Here is a 16,531-nt window from a genome sequence, read left to right as displayed (position 1 = left end):
AGATTTGCCACTTGACACTGACCTGGAAAATGAAAAAACATCTACTGTCCCATTGGCTGAGATGCTTGGAGACATGATCTGGGAGGACTTGTCTGAGTGCCTCATCAAAAACTGTTTGGTTTATTCGATTCCAACAAATAGCAGCAAATTACAGCAATATGAAGAGGTAAAGAGCCGAGATAGCACAGAAGGTTTTAAGACACTGTTGATTTTTATTGCTGTCTTTTGTTTTTCCATGGAGATAGTTTGTTCTTTAGTTATACCTTTAAGTAAATTATTAATAAGGAATAGAGACAAATTCCATATAACTTCATTTTTTTCTTACCTCTTTAGCTGCAGATGTTTGTTTTCTTATTAAATATATTTTACGTTCATTTATACTTATATCAGCTATAATAGCTATTGTGCGACATTTTACTTTTTGCTTCTTTTTAGTGTTTCCTTGAATGCCAAAATAAGTATATTTATTTTAAAGATCTTTGTATTTTTACTAAGTAGAGTCAGACATTTCTATTGAAGATATTCTTTCTAATGAATTTAAGGCTGGAAATACGTATATTTTTATACCTAGTAATTGATGGTCCATTCTAAAACTTAAATGACCAGCTTGGTCCTTATTTTTTTATACATTGGATTTGAAATTCTAATATTGTAATGGAATATGTGTATATGATTCTCTTTTTTTCTTGTGTATCTCAGATCATACAGTCCACTGAAGAATTTGAAAATGCCCTAAAGGAAATGAGATTTTTAAAAGGAGATACTACAGATTTGCTGAAATACGCTCGTAACATCAATTCTCATTTTGCAAACAAGAAGTGCCAGGATGTGATTGTGGCAGCCAGAAATCTAATGACCTCTGAAATTCATAACACTGTGAAGGTACCAGGGTTATATTGCATCGTATATGAAGCATTGTATATGAGAAAGCAACTCATTTTGAGATGCATATAGTAAAGTGGAAGAGAGGATCACGGTTGTTGAACTGAGTCAAGTTATTAATCTTTTTTACATTGGTTTTGTCCCGTTTAAAGTGGTCCTAATCTCCACCTCTTCCATTGGGTATTGTGAAGTGCAGATAAGATAATGCACATGAAAGCCTTGTATAAATTGAAAAAGCCTACATACATGTAATGGATTATTATTGCTGAAGTGAGACAGTAGATTATTCTCATCTTTATTTCTGAAGGTTTTAGGACACAACTTTGTGACAGGTACACTTGGGCTACATTATGTCCAGAAATTATATCCTATTATGAAAGTGTTGACTTCATCTAATAGAGAGACTAGTTTGAAAGTTAAAATAATAAAAAGGTAAATAAAAAGATAGGATATAAATAATTACCTGTAAAGGTGGTGGACCTTTGACCTTTTTTTTTTTCATATCTTACATGTATGAAATAATGTATATACCTTGAATTGGGCTGTGGTTTCTTTTAACATAAATATCAATTGATTATGTCACTCTTCTGCAGAAAGTCCAGTGTCTTCCCATCTTATTTAGAGAAGACCCAGTAGCCTTACAGTGGACTACAAGGCCTTATGTGATCTGCCTCCTATTGCCTCTCTGACTCTATTTTCTATGCATTCATCCTTCACTGTGCTGCAGTCACCCTGGACTTACTTCTGTTCCTTGAATGTGCTAGGCCTACTTTGTTTCAGAATCTCTGAACCACTTGTTACCTCTGCATGGAATATTCTTACCGCAGATCACATGATTTGCTTTTTAAAAAGTACTTTCTGATCACTTAAAAAAAAATTATAACCTCTCCTATTTCCTGTACCCCTTCCTTGGTGTATTTTTCTTTTTATTGTTTATCATCAACCAACATTTTATATGAATTGTTTATTGTTTCTCCCTCTAGAAAGTAAGCTCCATGAGGGTAGAGTTTTGTTTTTGTTTTGTTTTGTTTTTGACTGTTTTGTTTACTGTTATATCTCCAGCACTAAGAAAATACCTGGTGCATACATACTACTACTATGTACTCAGTGCTTATGTGCTTACTGATTACCTTTGGTAAATGAATTCATATATATCTCACAACTCCTTGATGTAAACTGCATTACTGCTGAATTGCTCTGTGACTCTGGGCTTAATCTTCTCACCTTGTTGAACCTCATTTTCCTCTTCTGTACTGTGAAAGAATTGAACTAGACAATCTGAGTTTCCTACTCAAATAATTTTAAGAGTTTGTAAAACTGCATTTTTCCTGAGTACTCAAATCCTAATGTAGCTTCCTCTAGGTCAGGATGTCTCACCAGTGGCAGTGTTAACATTTGGGACCAGATAATTCTTTGCTGTGGGGTACTGTCCTGTGGGATATTTAGTAGCATCCCTGACCTCTGTTCCCTAGATTCCAGTAGCACCTCTTCCAGTCGTGACAAGCAAAAATATCTCCAGACATTGCCAAATGCCCCCTTTAAGACAGAATTGTGCCTGATTGAGAACCACTGCTTTAGATTCCAGCTGGTTCTTTCTCTTGGCATTTAGGCCCTGGAATTAGATTTTCGAAACTTCCCAACTTTGAAAAAAGCTCCTCTTCCCTTGTCTAAAAAACATTTTCAACTTAATTGCTTTTCATGGTCTGTTTCTCAATTCTCTTTATTCCCCTATGTGTACTCACTGTTTTCCCAAAAGATCTATAGTTGTGGTTTTTGTTGTTGTTTTGGTTTTTACATTTTGTCTTAAGAGACATCTTATTAGGTCTAACATTCTTCCGTCTTAGTTTCCTTTGCCCCTCCTCATGAAGTCACCTTTTCACTATTTTTCAGACAAAGATTAGCATTTTAAATAATCTCTGTAAGTAAATTTTTTCATCATTCTAATCTTAGCCATAATTTTTGACTATCCAGTCCCTGATATTTGTATTCTCATTTAAACTTCATAACAGCTCTCTAAAGTAGATATTATTATACCATTTTACAGATTAGAAAGTCAAGTCCACTGACTTAAATAGTTTTATTAGACTTTGAACCTTTTCTGCCAGAAAATCTCTGTCAAAGTCCAGTATGTGCAAAGTTGTTATTCTTGCAGTGGGAGTAGGGAGCCTGCTGCCTCTACATGCTTAATCTTTTTTTTTTTTTTTTAATCCCTGAAGCATCTTTGAGAAACAAGGTTCGAAAGCCATTATTAGTATATTATTTATTTTACAATGAGAAAATTGAGATCCAGAGAGGGTAAATGACTTTGTTAAAAGTTAGGGTAAAAAATATTACTGTTTTCACATTCACAGCCTACTGTTCTTTCATTTAGTCCCAACAAAGGAAATTTTCGATTGAAGCTTTTTTTTTTTTTTTTTAATAAGAGGAGGATATGCTAGTTTGAATGAGTTATTTCTTAGACTAAGCCAACACATGTGCCTGGTACAAAATAATTTGTTCAAGAATCTAGACAATGGAACCCCAAATTATGCTGCTCTGTAATACTAATAGTCTAGTATGAGACAGATGATTTTTGAAGGTCTTTTTATTTGGCTGAAATCTTAGGCCAGTTGCACAGCTTTGCTATTTCAGCCAAGATTAAGAATGCTTGGGGCTGGGTGTGTTTGCTCATGCCTATAATCCATGCACTTTGGGAAGCTGAGGAGGGAGAATGACTTGAGCCTAGGTGTTCAAGACCAGCCTGGGCCATATAGCAAGACCTTTTCTACTAAAAGTAAATTAGCTGGGTGTGGTGGGTACCTGTAGTCCCAGCTATGTGGGAGGTTGAGGCTACAGTGAGCTATGATTGTGCCACTGCACTCCAGCCTGGGTGACAGAGCAAGACCCTGTCTCAAAAAGAGTGCTTAGAATAATGTCACAGTAAAGGGGATTAAGAGAATTATCACTTATGACATGCTTTCATCTAGGATTCAGCAGTCATTAAAATATTGTCATATTTATTGAAATCTTTTAATTACTCTGTAGAGCCGTAGCTGTATCATGAAAGCAAGCAGTATCTTATTCTTCACCGTGTGTTTATATTTGTTTTTTTTTGAGACAGAGTCTTGCTCTGTCGCCCAGGCTGGAGTGCAGTGGCATGATCTCAGCTCACTACAAGCTCCGCTCACTGCAAGCTCCGCCTCCCGGGTTCAGGCCATTCTCCTGCCTCAGCCTCCCGAGTAGATGGGACTACAGGTGCACGCTGCCACACCCGGCCAATTTTTTGTATTTTTAGTAGAGATGGGGTTTCACCATGTTAGCCAGGATGGTCTCGATCTCCTGACCTCGTGATCTGCCCGCCTCGGCCTCCCAAAGTGCTGGGATTACAGGCATGAGCCACCATGCCCGGCGGTGTGCTTATATTTGAATTATTCTGAAAACAATATATTTTCTATATTTTTGTGTTTGAATCTTAGATTATTCCTGATGCTAAGATAAATGTGCCGGAGTTACCCACTCCTGATGAGGATAACAAACTGGAAGTACAGAAAGTGTACAATACTCAGTACAACGAAGTGATGAATTTAGAGCCTGAAAATACATTGGACCAACATTCTTTTTCCTTGCCCACATGCCGTATCAGTGAATCTGTGAAGAAATTAATGGAACTTGCCTATCAGACTTTACTAGAGGCAACAACCAGTAGTGATCAATGGTACGAATTCTGGGTTGTGTGAAAATGGCAATGACTTGGTTAAATGCATATCTAACTAGATGTTTATCAGGAAAATTAGCTGGAATTCTTTGAGTTTTCATATCCTAGAAGTTAATGCTTTTTCTGGAAAAAAACAAAACAAAACAAAAACCCAGTGCATCACACAGATTTATGTCTGTCTCTGACTTTTATTTACAATAGCGTAGATGTTTGAGCAAGGTATAAGAAGTAGGTGCACTTGTATGGATGGACAAATGGATTTTTTGACATTAAAAATTGTTAATCACTTTTTAACAAAAAGCTCTTCAATTGTTGTTGAATTTTTACTTTTTATTTGAGTTGAATGATATTATACGAGAAGACACATGCAAAGAACTCAGAATCCTACCTGGAAAATGATTAATATTCAAATGTTTATTATTGTGTTGGCAGTGGGTAATAGTCATATCTTCTATTCCAGCTTGCTCAGGCTCTTTAGCTTAACATTCTTTTTACCTTTTGAAACCCAGTCCCCAATTCATTTATATTTTAAATGTTTATATTTGAAGCAATAACAATTTGTTAGGCAGCCAAAGGTAGAAGTAAAAGAATGGAACATGCCAAGGATCTGGCTTCACTCTTTCAGGATGACTTCTAATCTATATTGCATTCACGTTACCTTAAATTCTATTCCATTATCTTATACAGAATCTGTTTTTGTTTAATAAGCTTCTTCCCTACTCCTAGACTAAATTGAGAAGAAAATGGCAGAGCGTGGACCAAGTTGATTGCCAAGCAGGTTTATAAAAGCTTCTTTAGTTTGAATCTGCATTTAGCAATTTCATTCTTCCTGTCCTCATAGAGAAAACGGCTTCAGTTAGGGTTTGGCCCAATCAAATTGCATCTTTAGATGGACTTCCCAAATGCAATTTTTATCTCACATATGAGCAAACCTCTTTATTTTATTCTGCTCTAGGAAGAACATGTCTCCCAAAATACTTCCCTGGCTTTAATGAATCATTACATTCACATGTCCATTCAAAGTTAATTGTAAGAAGGAAGAAATGAATATAGGAGTGACTGTTGGCAAAATGAATATAGGACTGTGTCTTCACATGGCACTCTCCTGAAATATATCAGACCAGAAGTTAGAGATGAGGGCAGTATTTCTTAAATTTTTTGAGAACACAGTACACCAAACAGTATTTGTATACTGACTGTCTATGGACATTCTTTCCACTAAAAGTAATAGTTTTTAACAGGACAAACAAAACCACAGCTACAATAGAACAACCCCCTTTTTCATTATCAAACTCAAACAGCAGCTCCTGCAGCAAAAATGAAATAATTTAATCAGGTATTATAATAATCAAATAGTAACAGGGTTTTTGGGTGTGACTTATTTTCCCAAATATTTATGAAATCCCTGTAAGCTTTTAAGGTACATAGCTTAAGATATTCTTATGTAGAGGTAAGTTACACAAACCTTATGTTTGCCTTTTAAAAATGCATTTTAATAATAATCTGTAGGTGTTTTAAAGCTAGATTTAAAGGGCAAAAAATCTTGAGAGCTAGATTCTATCCTAGAAATGTTGATTCACCTCCTTGCATTGAGGTAAGAAGGAGAAAAGGTGAAAGCTGAAAGTCAGACTGATTCTAAAAGAACCAAGCGAGTGCTTTTATTGATACCTTGCCCTTTGCAGAGTGCATCAGTGAGTAGGTGACATTTGCTTGAGGCTTAGCTCCATTTGTTACTGAAGGGATACTCTGGGTACTGGCAGAACAGAAATTGATAAATAGAAAAGAGGCTTTGGGTTGAATGCTGCTCTTCTTACAATCATTAATGCATCCAGGTGTTTAGAATTGTAGTCTGGTTAGTAAATACTGGTTGAGACTATATTTCCATCTAGATTAATGGTGTTTTCCAGCAACCAAGGCAGGTGTTCTCTGCAACTGTAGTTTTAGCTTATGACTCTCACTGAAGATGCACTTAGTTTAAATTTTTTTCTGTTTTTAGTGTATTGTTAGGCATTTCTGTTAAGTCTATGTTTTCTTTTTAGTGCTGTTCAACTTTTCTACTCAGTGAGGAATATCTTCCATTTGTTCCATGATGTTGTACCAACATATCACAAGTAAGTACCACTGTGTCTCATTTCTATATAATAATTGTATGTCTAAGATGTAGAAGTTAAAACAAATAATTTTATATTCCCACTGAAGATATTTTGATTACTAACATTCACACTAAAATGCAGTAAATCATTTTAAAATGCATATTTAAAGGATTTGGTCATTTATTACTAAATTAATTAGGATATTATAATCTTGCAGTGTAGTTCATGATGCACATTTTAAAACTCAAAAGAACTACCTTGTTTTGATGCTAAGCATTTTCAGAACTGCTTTACTTTAAGCCTCTAGTTCAGTTTTCTTTGTTATTTGAATTAAAATGTTCAGATGTTTTTCATAAATATCTTTGATAACATGTCAACAAAGCTATTCCTTAGCCAAGAACTCTGAATTTCAGAGACAAAAATCCGCCAGGCACAGTGGCTCACACTTGTAATCCCAGCACCTTGGTAGGCAGAAGTGGGAGGATTGTTTGAGGCCAGAAGTTCGAGACTAGCTTGAGCAACATAGTGAGACCCTCGTCTCTAATTAAAACAAACAAACAAAAAACCAAAAAAACCCCACAAAAGCCGTTTACTATTTAAAGCATTTTTTAGTTCAGATTTTTGAATAATTGGGATGTTTTTAACTAGGCTCACCTGTTGTTTTTATTATAAAAGCTTATTGTAAACCTTATTAGTTTTATTTGTATTCTCTTTACTGTGGTTTAACATTCTTATTTCATTTTTTACTTAGTCAAGCAAAAGAAAAGAGAAAACATATTTGCGTTAGCTGACAGCCTTGTCCTTGGGGATTTAAAGACAGTTGGCTTAGACATTTCGTGGCTCGGAAACATTTTTCACACTGTGGTGGAGTTAGATTTGCCTCTCTTTCTCCTTTGTATAACCTCGGAACTTTAGTGTACATCAGAATCACCTGGAAGTCTTGTTAAAACACAGATTGCTCGATCCATGCCCAGGGTTTCTGATTCAGTAGGTCTGGAGTGGGGCTTGGATTTTTAGCAAATTTCCAGGTGATGCTGATGTTGCCTGTCATGGGACCACATTTTGAGAACCACTGTCCTTAGATAATGGTTCTCAGCTTTGGCAGTATTTTTATTTCGTTTCATTTCATTTCAATTTCATTCCATTTCAATTTCATTCCATTCATTTAATTTCATATTTTGAGACAGAGTCTAACTCTGTTGCCTAGGCTGGAGTGCAGTGGTGCAATCATGGCTCATTGCAGCCTTGACCTACTGGGCTCAGGCGATCTTCCCATCTTAGCCTCCCAAGTAGCTGGGACCACAGGCACACACCACCACACCTGTCTAACATTGTTTATTATTTTTGTAATGATAGGGTCTGTATATGTTGCCCAGGCTGGTCTTGAACTCCTTGGCTCAAGTGATCCTCCTGCCTTGGTCTCTCAAAATGATGGTATTACAGTTGTGAGCCATTGTACCGGCCAGACTTTGGGCAGTATTTTAGAATAACTTATGGAGCTTTAAAAATGTACATATTTACTCTCTTCCTAGAGCTTTTGATTTATGTCTGATGTAAGACCCAGGCGTGTTTTTTTTTTTTTTTTCTTTTTTTTAAGCCCCACAGGTGATTCTGATGTGTAGCCGGAAATGAGGACTATCTTAGTTATCTTAGATTGTTGGCTTCTGACTTGTATATCCTAGTTTTATATTGAGTTAGCAAACTAGAAACTGTTAATTGAATGACTGTTAGTGGGTAGATAGTAGAAATATAAGACAAGATTTCTTCCCAAGCTGGGTAGATAAGACTAATATGTGTAGAAGAATTAAAGTAGTGATTTTCAATCCTGGATGAAAATTAAAATCACCTGGGAAGATTTTAAAACATATAAATGCTGTGATTTCACTCTTAGAGCTTGTGATTTAATTTGTTTGGGGTAAAGTCTAAACATCTGTGTATTTTTAAAATTCCCAGATGACTCTAATCTAGTCAGTTTTTGAAAACTAGTGAATTAGAAAATAATTGAACACTTCATTATATAACTGAAGTAGGAATTTGGAGAAAGGTGAAGTAAACCTGTATTTCCATAGATGTATCCGTGTAAAATTTCAAGGACATTATTATGCGTAGCTCTGCTAGGTTTTCAGTGCAAGAAGTTGACTCTGGCAAACATCTTGATTCCCTTAATCTTTCTTTTTTGTTAATCATCAGGATAGTTTTATAGGATAAGATCCCATTCAGGCAGAACAGCCTCCCTCTGGGAGTGGGAGTGATGAGATTGTATCTTGTTATGTATAGCATTTAGGAACTAGACAGTTATTAAAGCCTAGAAATACATTAGAGAAGTTGTGACTTTCATCAACCCCAGCTTCAGTAACAGGTGGTTGCTTTGTTTTTCTACCCCTCCTTCTGGCCTAGGGAGAACCTTCAAAAACTTCCCCAGTTGGCCGCTATTCATCACAACAACTGTATGTACATTGCTCACCACTTGCTGACCCTCGGGCATCAGTTCAGATTGCGTCTTGCTCCCATTCTTTGTGATGGCACTGCTACTTTTGTGGATCTTGTACCTGGCTTCAGGAGACTTGGTAACTGATACCTTCAATGTAGGAAAGCATATGGATTATGCAGCTTGTCAACTTAGTATCTTTATAGTTTTTGAATGAGATAATTAGAAATTAGGTGGTGGTCCTGAGCTGTATCAGAAAGTGGGAGGGCATTTAGTTTGCAAATGTTTCCAGTTATATAATTTTATAAGGTGAGTGTAGTCTCTGTGGGAGACTTTTTTACTTTTTTGTAACATGATTTCATGGTACGTTAGAGTTCCAAACTGCAGTCCTAGTGTGCATTGAATTTGCCAGTCAGGATTCACATAGTAGGATTTGTATTGTGACAGTTTTGTTTGTATTGTTGGTAAGAGCTCACTAATGTCAGTGCTAGTTCTTTTGCAAAACCCCAAGACAGCTCCCCCATCTTACATCTCCCTTAGTGTTACTTGGGATTACTAAAAGTCAAAAGAAATGAAACGTGGAGTAAATCAATATGTTGATCATAGCAGAGAATCTATATGTTTCACTTAGCTTTTCAATTCTTGACTTTTCCCTTAGGTGGTATAGATATATCAGAATAATAAGTAGTTCTTTTTTCTATAGTAATTTTTCTTAGCTGACTCAGGCTCTAAGCAAACTACTGGAAAAGATTTATTATCTGGAGGGTGGGGTTTGAGGAATGGGCTAATGTTTTCAAAGTGATTGTTTCTAGTAGCTTTAGGGCAGCTTTATGATATTATCTAGCAATTATTTTTATATAGGCAGAACAGATGCATGGTTTATGCATCTCTTGTCTATCCTGGTTTTGCAGTGTGTAATTGAACAGCTTTTAAAATTTTTTATTCTGTTTTTCCATCATAGGGACTGAATGCTTTTTGGCCCAAATGCGGGCACAGAAAGGTGAACTTCTGGAAAGATTATCAAGTGCTAGGAACTTTTCAAATATGGACGATGAAGAGAATTATTCTGCAGCAAGTAAAGCAGTCCGGCAGGTAGGAGGCTCTTGCTAGTACTGAAATTTGTATTCTATCCTTAGATGCCTTTTTTTTTTGGTTTGCTTTTTTAAAGCAGAAAGCAATATGTAACAAGTACTCAGTTGATTCCCTGCACCCCCACCTTTGGAAAATCTAGATACATTTTACAATCATATTTAAGAACTTTTTCTTCCCCTCTCCCACCAAGACAACAGGAAACTATCTTTTCATTGACTCAATAATTGCAACTTGCTACCTAGAAAGTCTGTTGTGGCAAGTAGTTGATTTCTGAACTTAGATTTGGGAATTTGAAATATTGGCTTTTATCTTAATGCTCCCCTTTCTTAAGTGATTTATCTTTTTGCTGCAGTTTTCCTATCCTCAGGTTGATGAGTCTGCTTTTCATCTACCAAGGATATTACTATGGTTAAATATTGAAGAAGCATATATCCTTAGTTACTTTACTTCATTTTGGCATAATGCCACTTTCCCCATAAACTCACAAATGATAAATGTAAATCTGGAAAATATGAGTCACAATAATCTTTCTTCCATGTAAATAGCTGTATTCTTCTACAGGTACTGCACCAACTAAAGAGACTTGGAATTGTGTGGCAGGATGTCCTGCCAGTGAATATATATTGCAAGGCTATGGGGACTTTACTCAATACAGCAATTTCTGAGGTCATTGGCAAAATTACTGCCCTAGAGGTAAGGGCCATTAGATGCTACACCAGCCTTGAGATGCAATTCATGTCCCAGATTGTGACTTTGCTAAGAAAGTGATGTTGAAGAAATTGTTCGTGTTTCATGTCTAACTCATGCTGTTATTTTTTTTTTTTTTCAGTTTTGTTTTATATCTATTTTGCTAGAAACTGGTTAATCTCTTTTATATGAAAGTAAGATTGAACTGTTTCTCAGCCTACCATCTAGATTATGAATGAGGAAGTTAGAAACTGGGTAGTGGTCCTGAGATGCGTTGTATAGTGTAAAGTCATTTAATTTGCAACTAAACTCAATAATTTGATTTAGTAAAGTGAATGCAGTCTTGTGCAGGTTCCATTTTTCCAACACACTGTTGCAATTTAAATTTTACATGTGATTCTTCAGGAAAATTGTCTGGACTTGGCCAGCTGATGCCTCTAAATCATAGATTGACTAAATCCCTATTTGTAATCACATCCCCTGCTTTGCAATAAGCTGTGTGACATTCTATTGGAGAAACAGGCTCTTTCATGCAGGCAAACTAAATTACTGACAATCTGTTGAAACATATTTTGTGTCATTCTTATATAGAAGTATTGTCAGAGCACTGGTGAAATGTAGTGTCTAGTAAGTTGCTCCAAATTGGTTGGAAAACATGTTGTTGTATCTGACCCACCTGGACAGCATGCATCAAAGATCTGCTGCCCTTTCCCCACTTCTGAGCTGGCCCAATTCTATTCTCTTGTGTTTCCTCTGTGCAAAACCAGGACATATCTACTGATGATGGTGATAGGTTATATTCCTTATGCAAAACAGTGATGGATGAAGGACCCCAAGTATTTGCACCTTTGTCTGAAGAAGGCAAGAACAAGAAATATCAAGAAGAGGTTCCAGTCTATGTGCCAAAATGGATGCCATTCAAGGAATTGATGATGATGCTACAAGCCAGCTTGCAAGAAATTGGGGATCGGTATGTGTAACCCTTCTATAGAGGCATGTAACTCTCCATAGCTACAAAAGAGTAATAGTGCCCATGATAGCAGGGCTTTTCCCTGTTTCCTGGTGCTACTCATGCAAGACTTTCATATTGAGTAGCAGTAGCTGGGGCCTTTTCATGATCTATCATAGTGCAGATCTCATTACCACTTTCCCATATTTGATAGCATAAAGACTTCTCATCCGTATTATTTTGGTCTTGAGTATATGGTTTTGGCATGCTGTACAAGTGATCTGGCAGCTGTAAGAATTATAGCCCTCTGACATCTGGATGGAAATTGTTGCTCGCTTTAAGGAACAGTGGATGCTTTTTTTTGGGGGGGACATGGTCTTACTCTGTCACCCAGGTTGGAGTGCAGTGGCTCAGTCATTCCTCACTGCAGCCTCAAACTCGTGGGCTCAAGGGATCCTCCCACCTCAGCCTCCTGAGTAGCTGGGATTACAGGCACTTACCACCACACCTGGCTAATTTATTTTATTTTATTATTTTATTTATTATTTATTTGTTTTGTTTTGTTTTAGAGACAAGGTTTCTCTATGTTGTCCAGGCTGGTCTCAAACTCCTGTCCTCCCAAAGTGCTAGGATTACAGGCATGAGCCATTGCAGCCAGCCTGGATGCATTTTCAGAATTACTTGGATATATTAACAGAGAAGTGACTTTTTTCTGTCTGAAATATTGAGCATCAAACTACTGTTTGATTGACCCGCAGTCTTTCTGCAGGGGGTGCAGTAGTTTTAGAGGTTAAGCACCATATACCTAGAAGAGATTCATCTTTTCTTAAACCTAGTGGATGATGTTTTCTCTCAACACCATCAGTTAATGTTGCTGTGCCCAGTGAGTGTATGCTATATCATATCATAGTGTGCAGAGGCCATTGCGCAAAACAGAATAGATGTGGGTCAGTTACACATCCATGGATGATTTTATTTTGTCTTGGTAGACTATTGGTCAGTATGTATACCTTGCATAGAGGACTGTCTGTAGAGGCCTTAAGGTCATCTCCATCCCTATAGGTACTTGTCTATCTGCTTTAGCTTGGTTTACTACAGATATCTGGTTATCCTAGTCATCAGTCATCCTAGATGTGTCTGAGTTGTTTGCTGCAAATATTAGTCATTTGTACAAGGTAAATGAGATCTCTGCTTGAAAAAAAATCACATCAGAATACGTCCAATCACATTTACTACAAAGTTTAGATTTATTCATTTATTATTTACAAGTCCTTAGTAGGTAACAAAGACACCTTTAAGTAATAGGCTCCAGAGGGCAGCAGATAAGAATTTTTCTTTTTGTTGTTAAAGGGCCTTCTTGCAGTCTAAGAATGATCATTAATTCCTTGTTATAAGAAAAATTATAACACTAGTATAACTCAACTTCTTTTTACTGCCTAGGAAATTTTTTTTCCCCCAGAGGTTTGTGTAAATATAAGGCTAAAGTTGTAAAATATAAATATGAAGGAATACAGTAGATATACTCTCTATTTATAATGTAAAGAAAAAGAATAAATTTCGTGTACCTATTACCCAACTTAAGAAAAATAATACTAGTATTTTGAAGACCCATGAATCCCCTTCTCCAAATGCTCTCCATGAGGGGTAACCACTATCTTGACTTTTATGTTACTTCCTTGCCTTTCTTTATAGTTCTACCACATTTACATGTATCCTAAATAACATAAAGTTTAGACTTGCCTTTTTTTGAACTTGGTATAAGTAGAATCATCTGTAACTTACTTCTTTTGTTCAATATTATTATTATGTTTTTGAAATCTATTCCTTTTTTTTTTTGAGACAGAGTCTCACTCTGTCGCCCAGGCTGGAGTGCAGTGGTGTGATATTGGCTCACTGCAACCTCTGCCTCCCATGCTCCAGCAAGTCTTCTGCCTTAGCCTCCCGAGTAGCTGGGATTAAAGGTGCCCGTCACCACACCTGCCTAATTTTTGTATTTTCAGTAGAGATGGGGTTTTGCCATGTTGGCTAGGCTGGTCTTGAACTCCTGACCTCATGTGATCTGCCTGCCTAGGCCTCCCAAAGTGTTGGGATTACTGGTGTGAGCCACTACACCTGGCCTGAAATCCATTCTTGATGGTATGTGTAGCTGCAGTTCATTTTCACCACCGTATCATTCCATTGTACAAATATTCATAGTTTATTTGTCCTGTTTAGTCTCATTTTCACCAGTATTTGGAATTATCAGACTGGAAAATTTCAGCTGATCTAACTGGCATGCAATGATAGGTTATTGTCATTTTAATTTGCATTTCCCTAAATTCTAATGATGTCGAGCATCTTTTCATTGGTCATTCATGTTTCTTTTATTATGTAATGCCTGTTCATATTTTTTTGCCCTTTATTCTAATAGGTTGTTTGTGGTTTCACTATTGATTCACGGGACTTCTTTATATATTTTTATACTAGTCCTTCATCAGTTAAAATTGGTTGCCTGTGGCTTACTTTGTAATACAGTTATAGAGCCTAAGGCATGAGAGTATGGTCATCATTATTAGTTCAAAGAGGCCTTGGTATAGAATAAGGGAGAATAGTCTCATATTCCTCACTTGGTCTCTTCATCTGGCTGTGCTGATAACCAGTTGTAGTGGGTGAGCAAAGAGGTCAAACACATTGAGGGGTAGTTCTATAAAGAAGAGGAAAGATGCCCAGGATTTGTTTTATTTCCATTTCAAGCAAATAAGCATTTGGATCAAATAGGCAATTTTTAAGTCTTGCTTATACTTCAGAGACCTAATAGGAAATGGAACTCTATCTTTCGTTTTGCAGGTGGGCAGATGGAAAAGGACCCCTGGCAGCTGCGTTCTCTTCCAGTGAAGTAAAAGCTTTAATTCGTGCCTTGTTTCAGAACACAGAAAGAAGAGCAGCTGTCCTTGCTAAAATTAAATAGCTCCATCTTCTTAAGAAAGCTGTGTCTTGAATATGTGGATTCTTCCCTTGGCATAATTACTGCCTTAAAGACTTCTTTGAATCACCCATTGGTTTTGGTGAACCAGTACATCTTGGAAGTTTGACTTTACAGAAGAACGTCTTACCTCCTGGCCTGTACGAGGCTTTGTTTAAGAACTATTCATTAAGATAAATTGTCAAGTAAAGCACCTCAATTCATTGACTTTCTAGCCATCTTCCTTTGATTAGCTAACAAACTGTGAGGCAGCATTATTTCATGCTGCTTCCAGAGCCCTCTGGGAACTATTTACATTGTAAATGCAGGCCCTAGCTTTGGAGCGAGGAATCCAGAGATTCCAGGAGTCAGGGTAGAGAATTTCTGGGCAAATGGGAGATATTTTAGGGGTGTGGGGGAGGAGAAGGGAGGAATGGGGCACCATATTTGGCCTTGCAGGAATTAAGGACACTTCCTGTAATATTTCTTTCCAATAAATAATGCTTTTTACAATTAAGGGTGAGTATCTTTAATAACATGGGAGCTTTGCCAAAAGACATCAACGAGATTTCTTACGTTGTATGCCGTCCTCTTTATTGAGGTATATGACTGTCACACAGGACTCACTGACTGGTCATCTTCATTCATCATAACACTACCTGATAATTTCTCAGAATTCTTGGGACTCCTAGGACTTTGTTTAAGCACACATTTTTGGCACTTTTTGCTATTTCAACTAAATTTTATTTTCTTGGTTGGACTTTTCCTCCTTCTCAACACTGTTTCTTTATCTTGTCAAATGGCAAAGGTCTTAAATTGCCAATGTTCCTTTGGAATGTATGTGCCATGACATGCTGACTCTGGTCTTTATAGCCTAATCCTTTATTTGGTGGACATAGGTAATCCTTCAACCCAGCTTTTTGTGTTTTTAACTCCTTGCAGCCATTGGAGGCATATATTATGTTAAGGTTATTCTGGACCTGTCTAGGACTCTGGATTGTATCTCTTCATACTGAAATACAATTTCCTGTCCTGAAAAGAGGATAAGGGGTATGACCTTTAGGTTCTTAAACCTGGCCAATATAGTGAAACCCCATCTCTAGTGAAAATACAAAAATTAGCCGGGCATGGTGGTGGGCACCTGTAGTCCCAGCCACCCGGGAGGCTCAGGCAGAGGAATTGCTTGAACCCTGGAGGTGGAGGTTGCAGTGGGCGGAGATTGCACCACTGCATTCTAGCCTGGGCAACAGAGTAAGACCCTGTCTCCAAAAAAAAAAAAAAAAATTGCTAATCCAGTGGGTGTGCTTCCTTAGTCCTCAGCCTTGCAGGCAGGCAGTCCTCCAATTCCTTGCAGACATGGAACAAACTGTTCTTCCTCCTTCCCTTAACCTTTTTCTTAGTTCTGGCTCGGCCCCTTTAATCGTGTCATTCTGGTTGCCTAGTCTTTCTTTTTCTTATTTAAGGGTCATACAAGAACTATTAAGAAAGAAGACTGGTTTTCTTTTTGTGAAAGAAGTCAGCTGTGGTTAACAAGAAACTATTTCTGTATATTCTGGATGCCCTACTATGAGAATGCAGAAAAGAATTGTCTGAATCAGCTTTGTTTTTTTGAGGAACAAAGAAGTTGGCTTTCTAAGAGAGGAGGAAGGGCCCATTTTTGCAGGTGAAGAAAATACCCATTTTTGAAAATTCATGTAATTTCAGATAGCATTACTTTTCTCAGCAATTGAGAGAATGGGGAACTAAGGGTAGAACTGAAATAAAT

The 16,531-nt window shown here is 37.1% G+C and overlaps 1 protein-coding gene across 2 annotated transcripts in view; it reads left to right on the top strand.

The window, feature by feature from the left end:
• The window catches only part of ZW10 (zw10 kinetochore protein), a 41,281-nt gene extending 25,998 nt beyond the window's left edge, over positions 1–15,283 (top strand). For both annotated transcript variants that reach the window (XM_055273181.2, XM_055273182.2), the window contains 9 exons: positions 3–166; positions 700–882; positions 4,338–4,576; positions 6,616–6,687; positions 9,067–9,236; positions 10,059–10,189; positions 10,751–10,882; positions 11,644–11,846; positions 14,652–15,283. In XM_055273181.2, coding sequence (XP_055129156.1) covers positions 3–166; positions 700–882; positions 4,338–4,576; positions 6,616–6,687; positions 9,067–9,236; positions 10,059–10,189; positions 10,751–10,882; positions 11,644–11,846; positions 14,652–14,772 — 1,415 coding nt within the window. In that variant the 3' untranslated portion in view covers positions 14,773–15,283. The remainder of the gene's footprint in view (positions 1–2; positions 167–699; positions 883–4,337; positions 4,577–6,615; positions 6,688–9,066; positions 9,237–10,058; positions 10,190–10,750; positions 10,883–11,643; positions 11,847–14,651) is intronic.
• The last annotated feature ends 1,248 nt before the right edge of the window (positions 15,284–16,531 follow it).

This window comes from Symphalangus syndactylus, chromosome 3 (assembly GCF_028878055.3).
Source record: "Symphalangus syndactylus isolate Jambi chromosome 3, NHGRI_mSymSyn1-v2.1_pri, whole genome shotgun sequence".
NCBI lineage: Eukaryota > Metazoa > Chordata > Mammalia > Primates > Hylobatidae > Symphalangus > Symphalangus syndactylus.
Note: the sequence above shows the minus strand (reverse complement) of the source record. Positions and strands in the feature narration are given on the sequence as shown.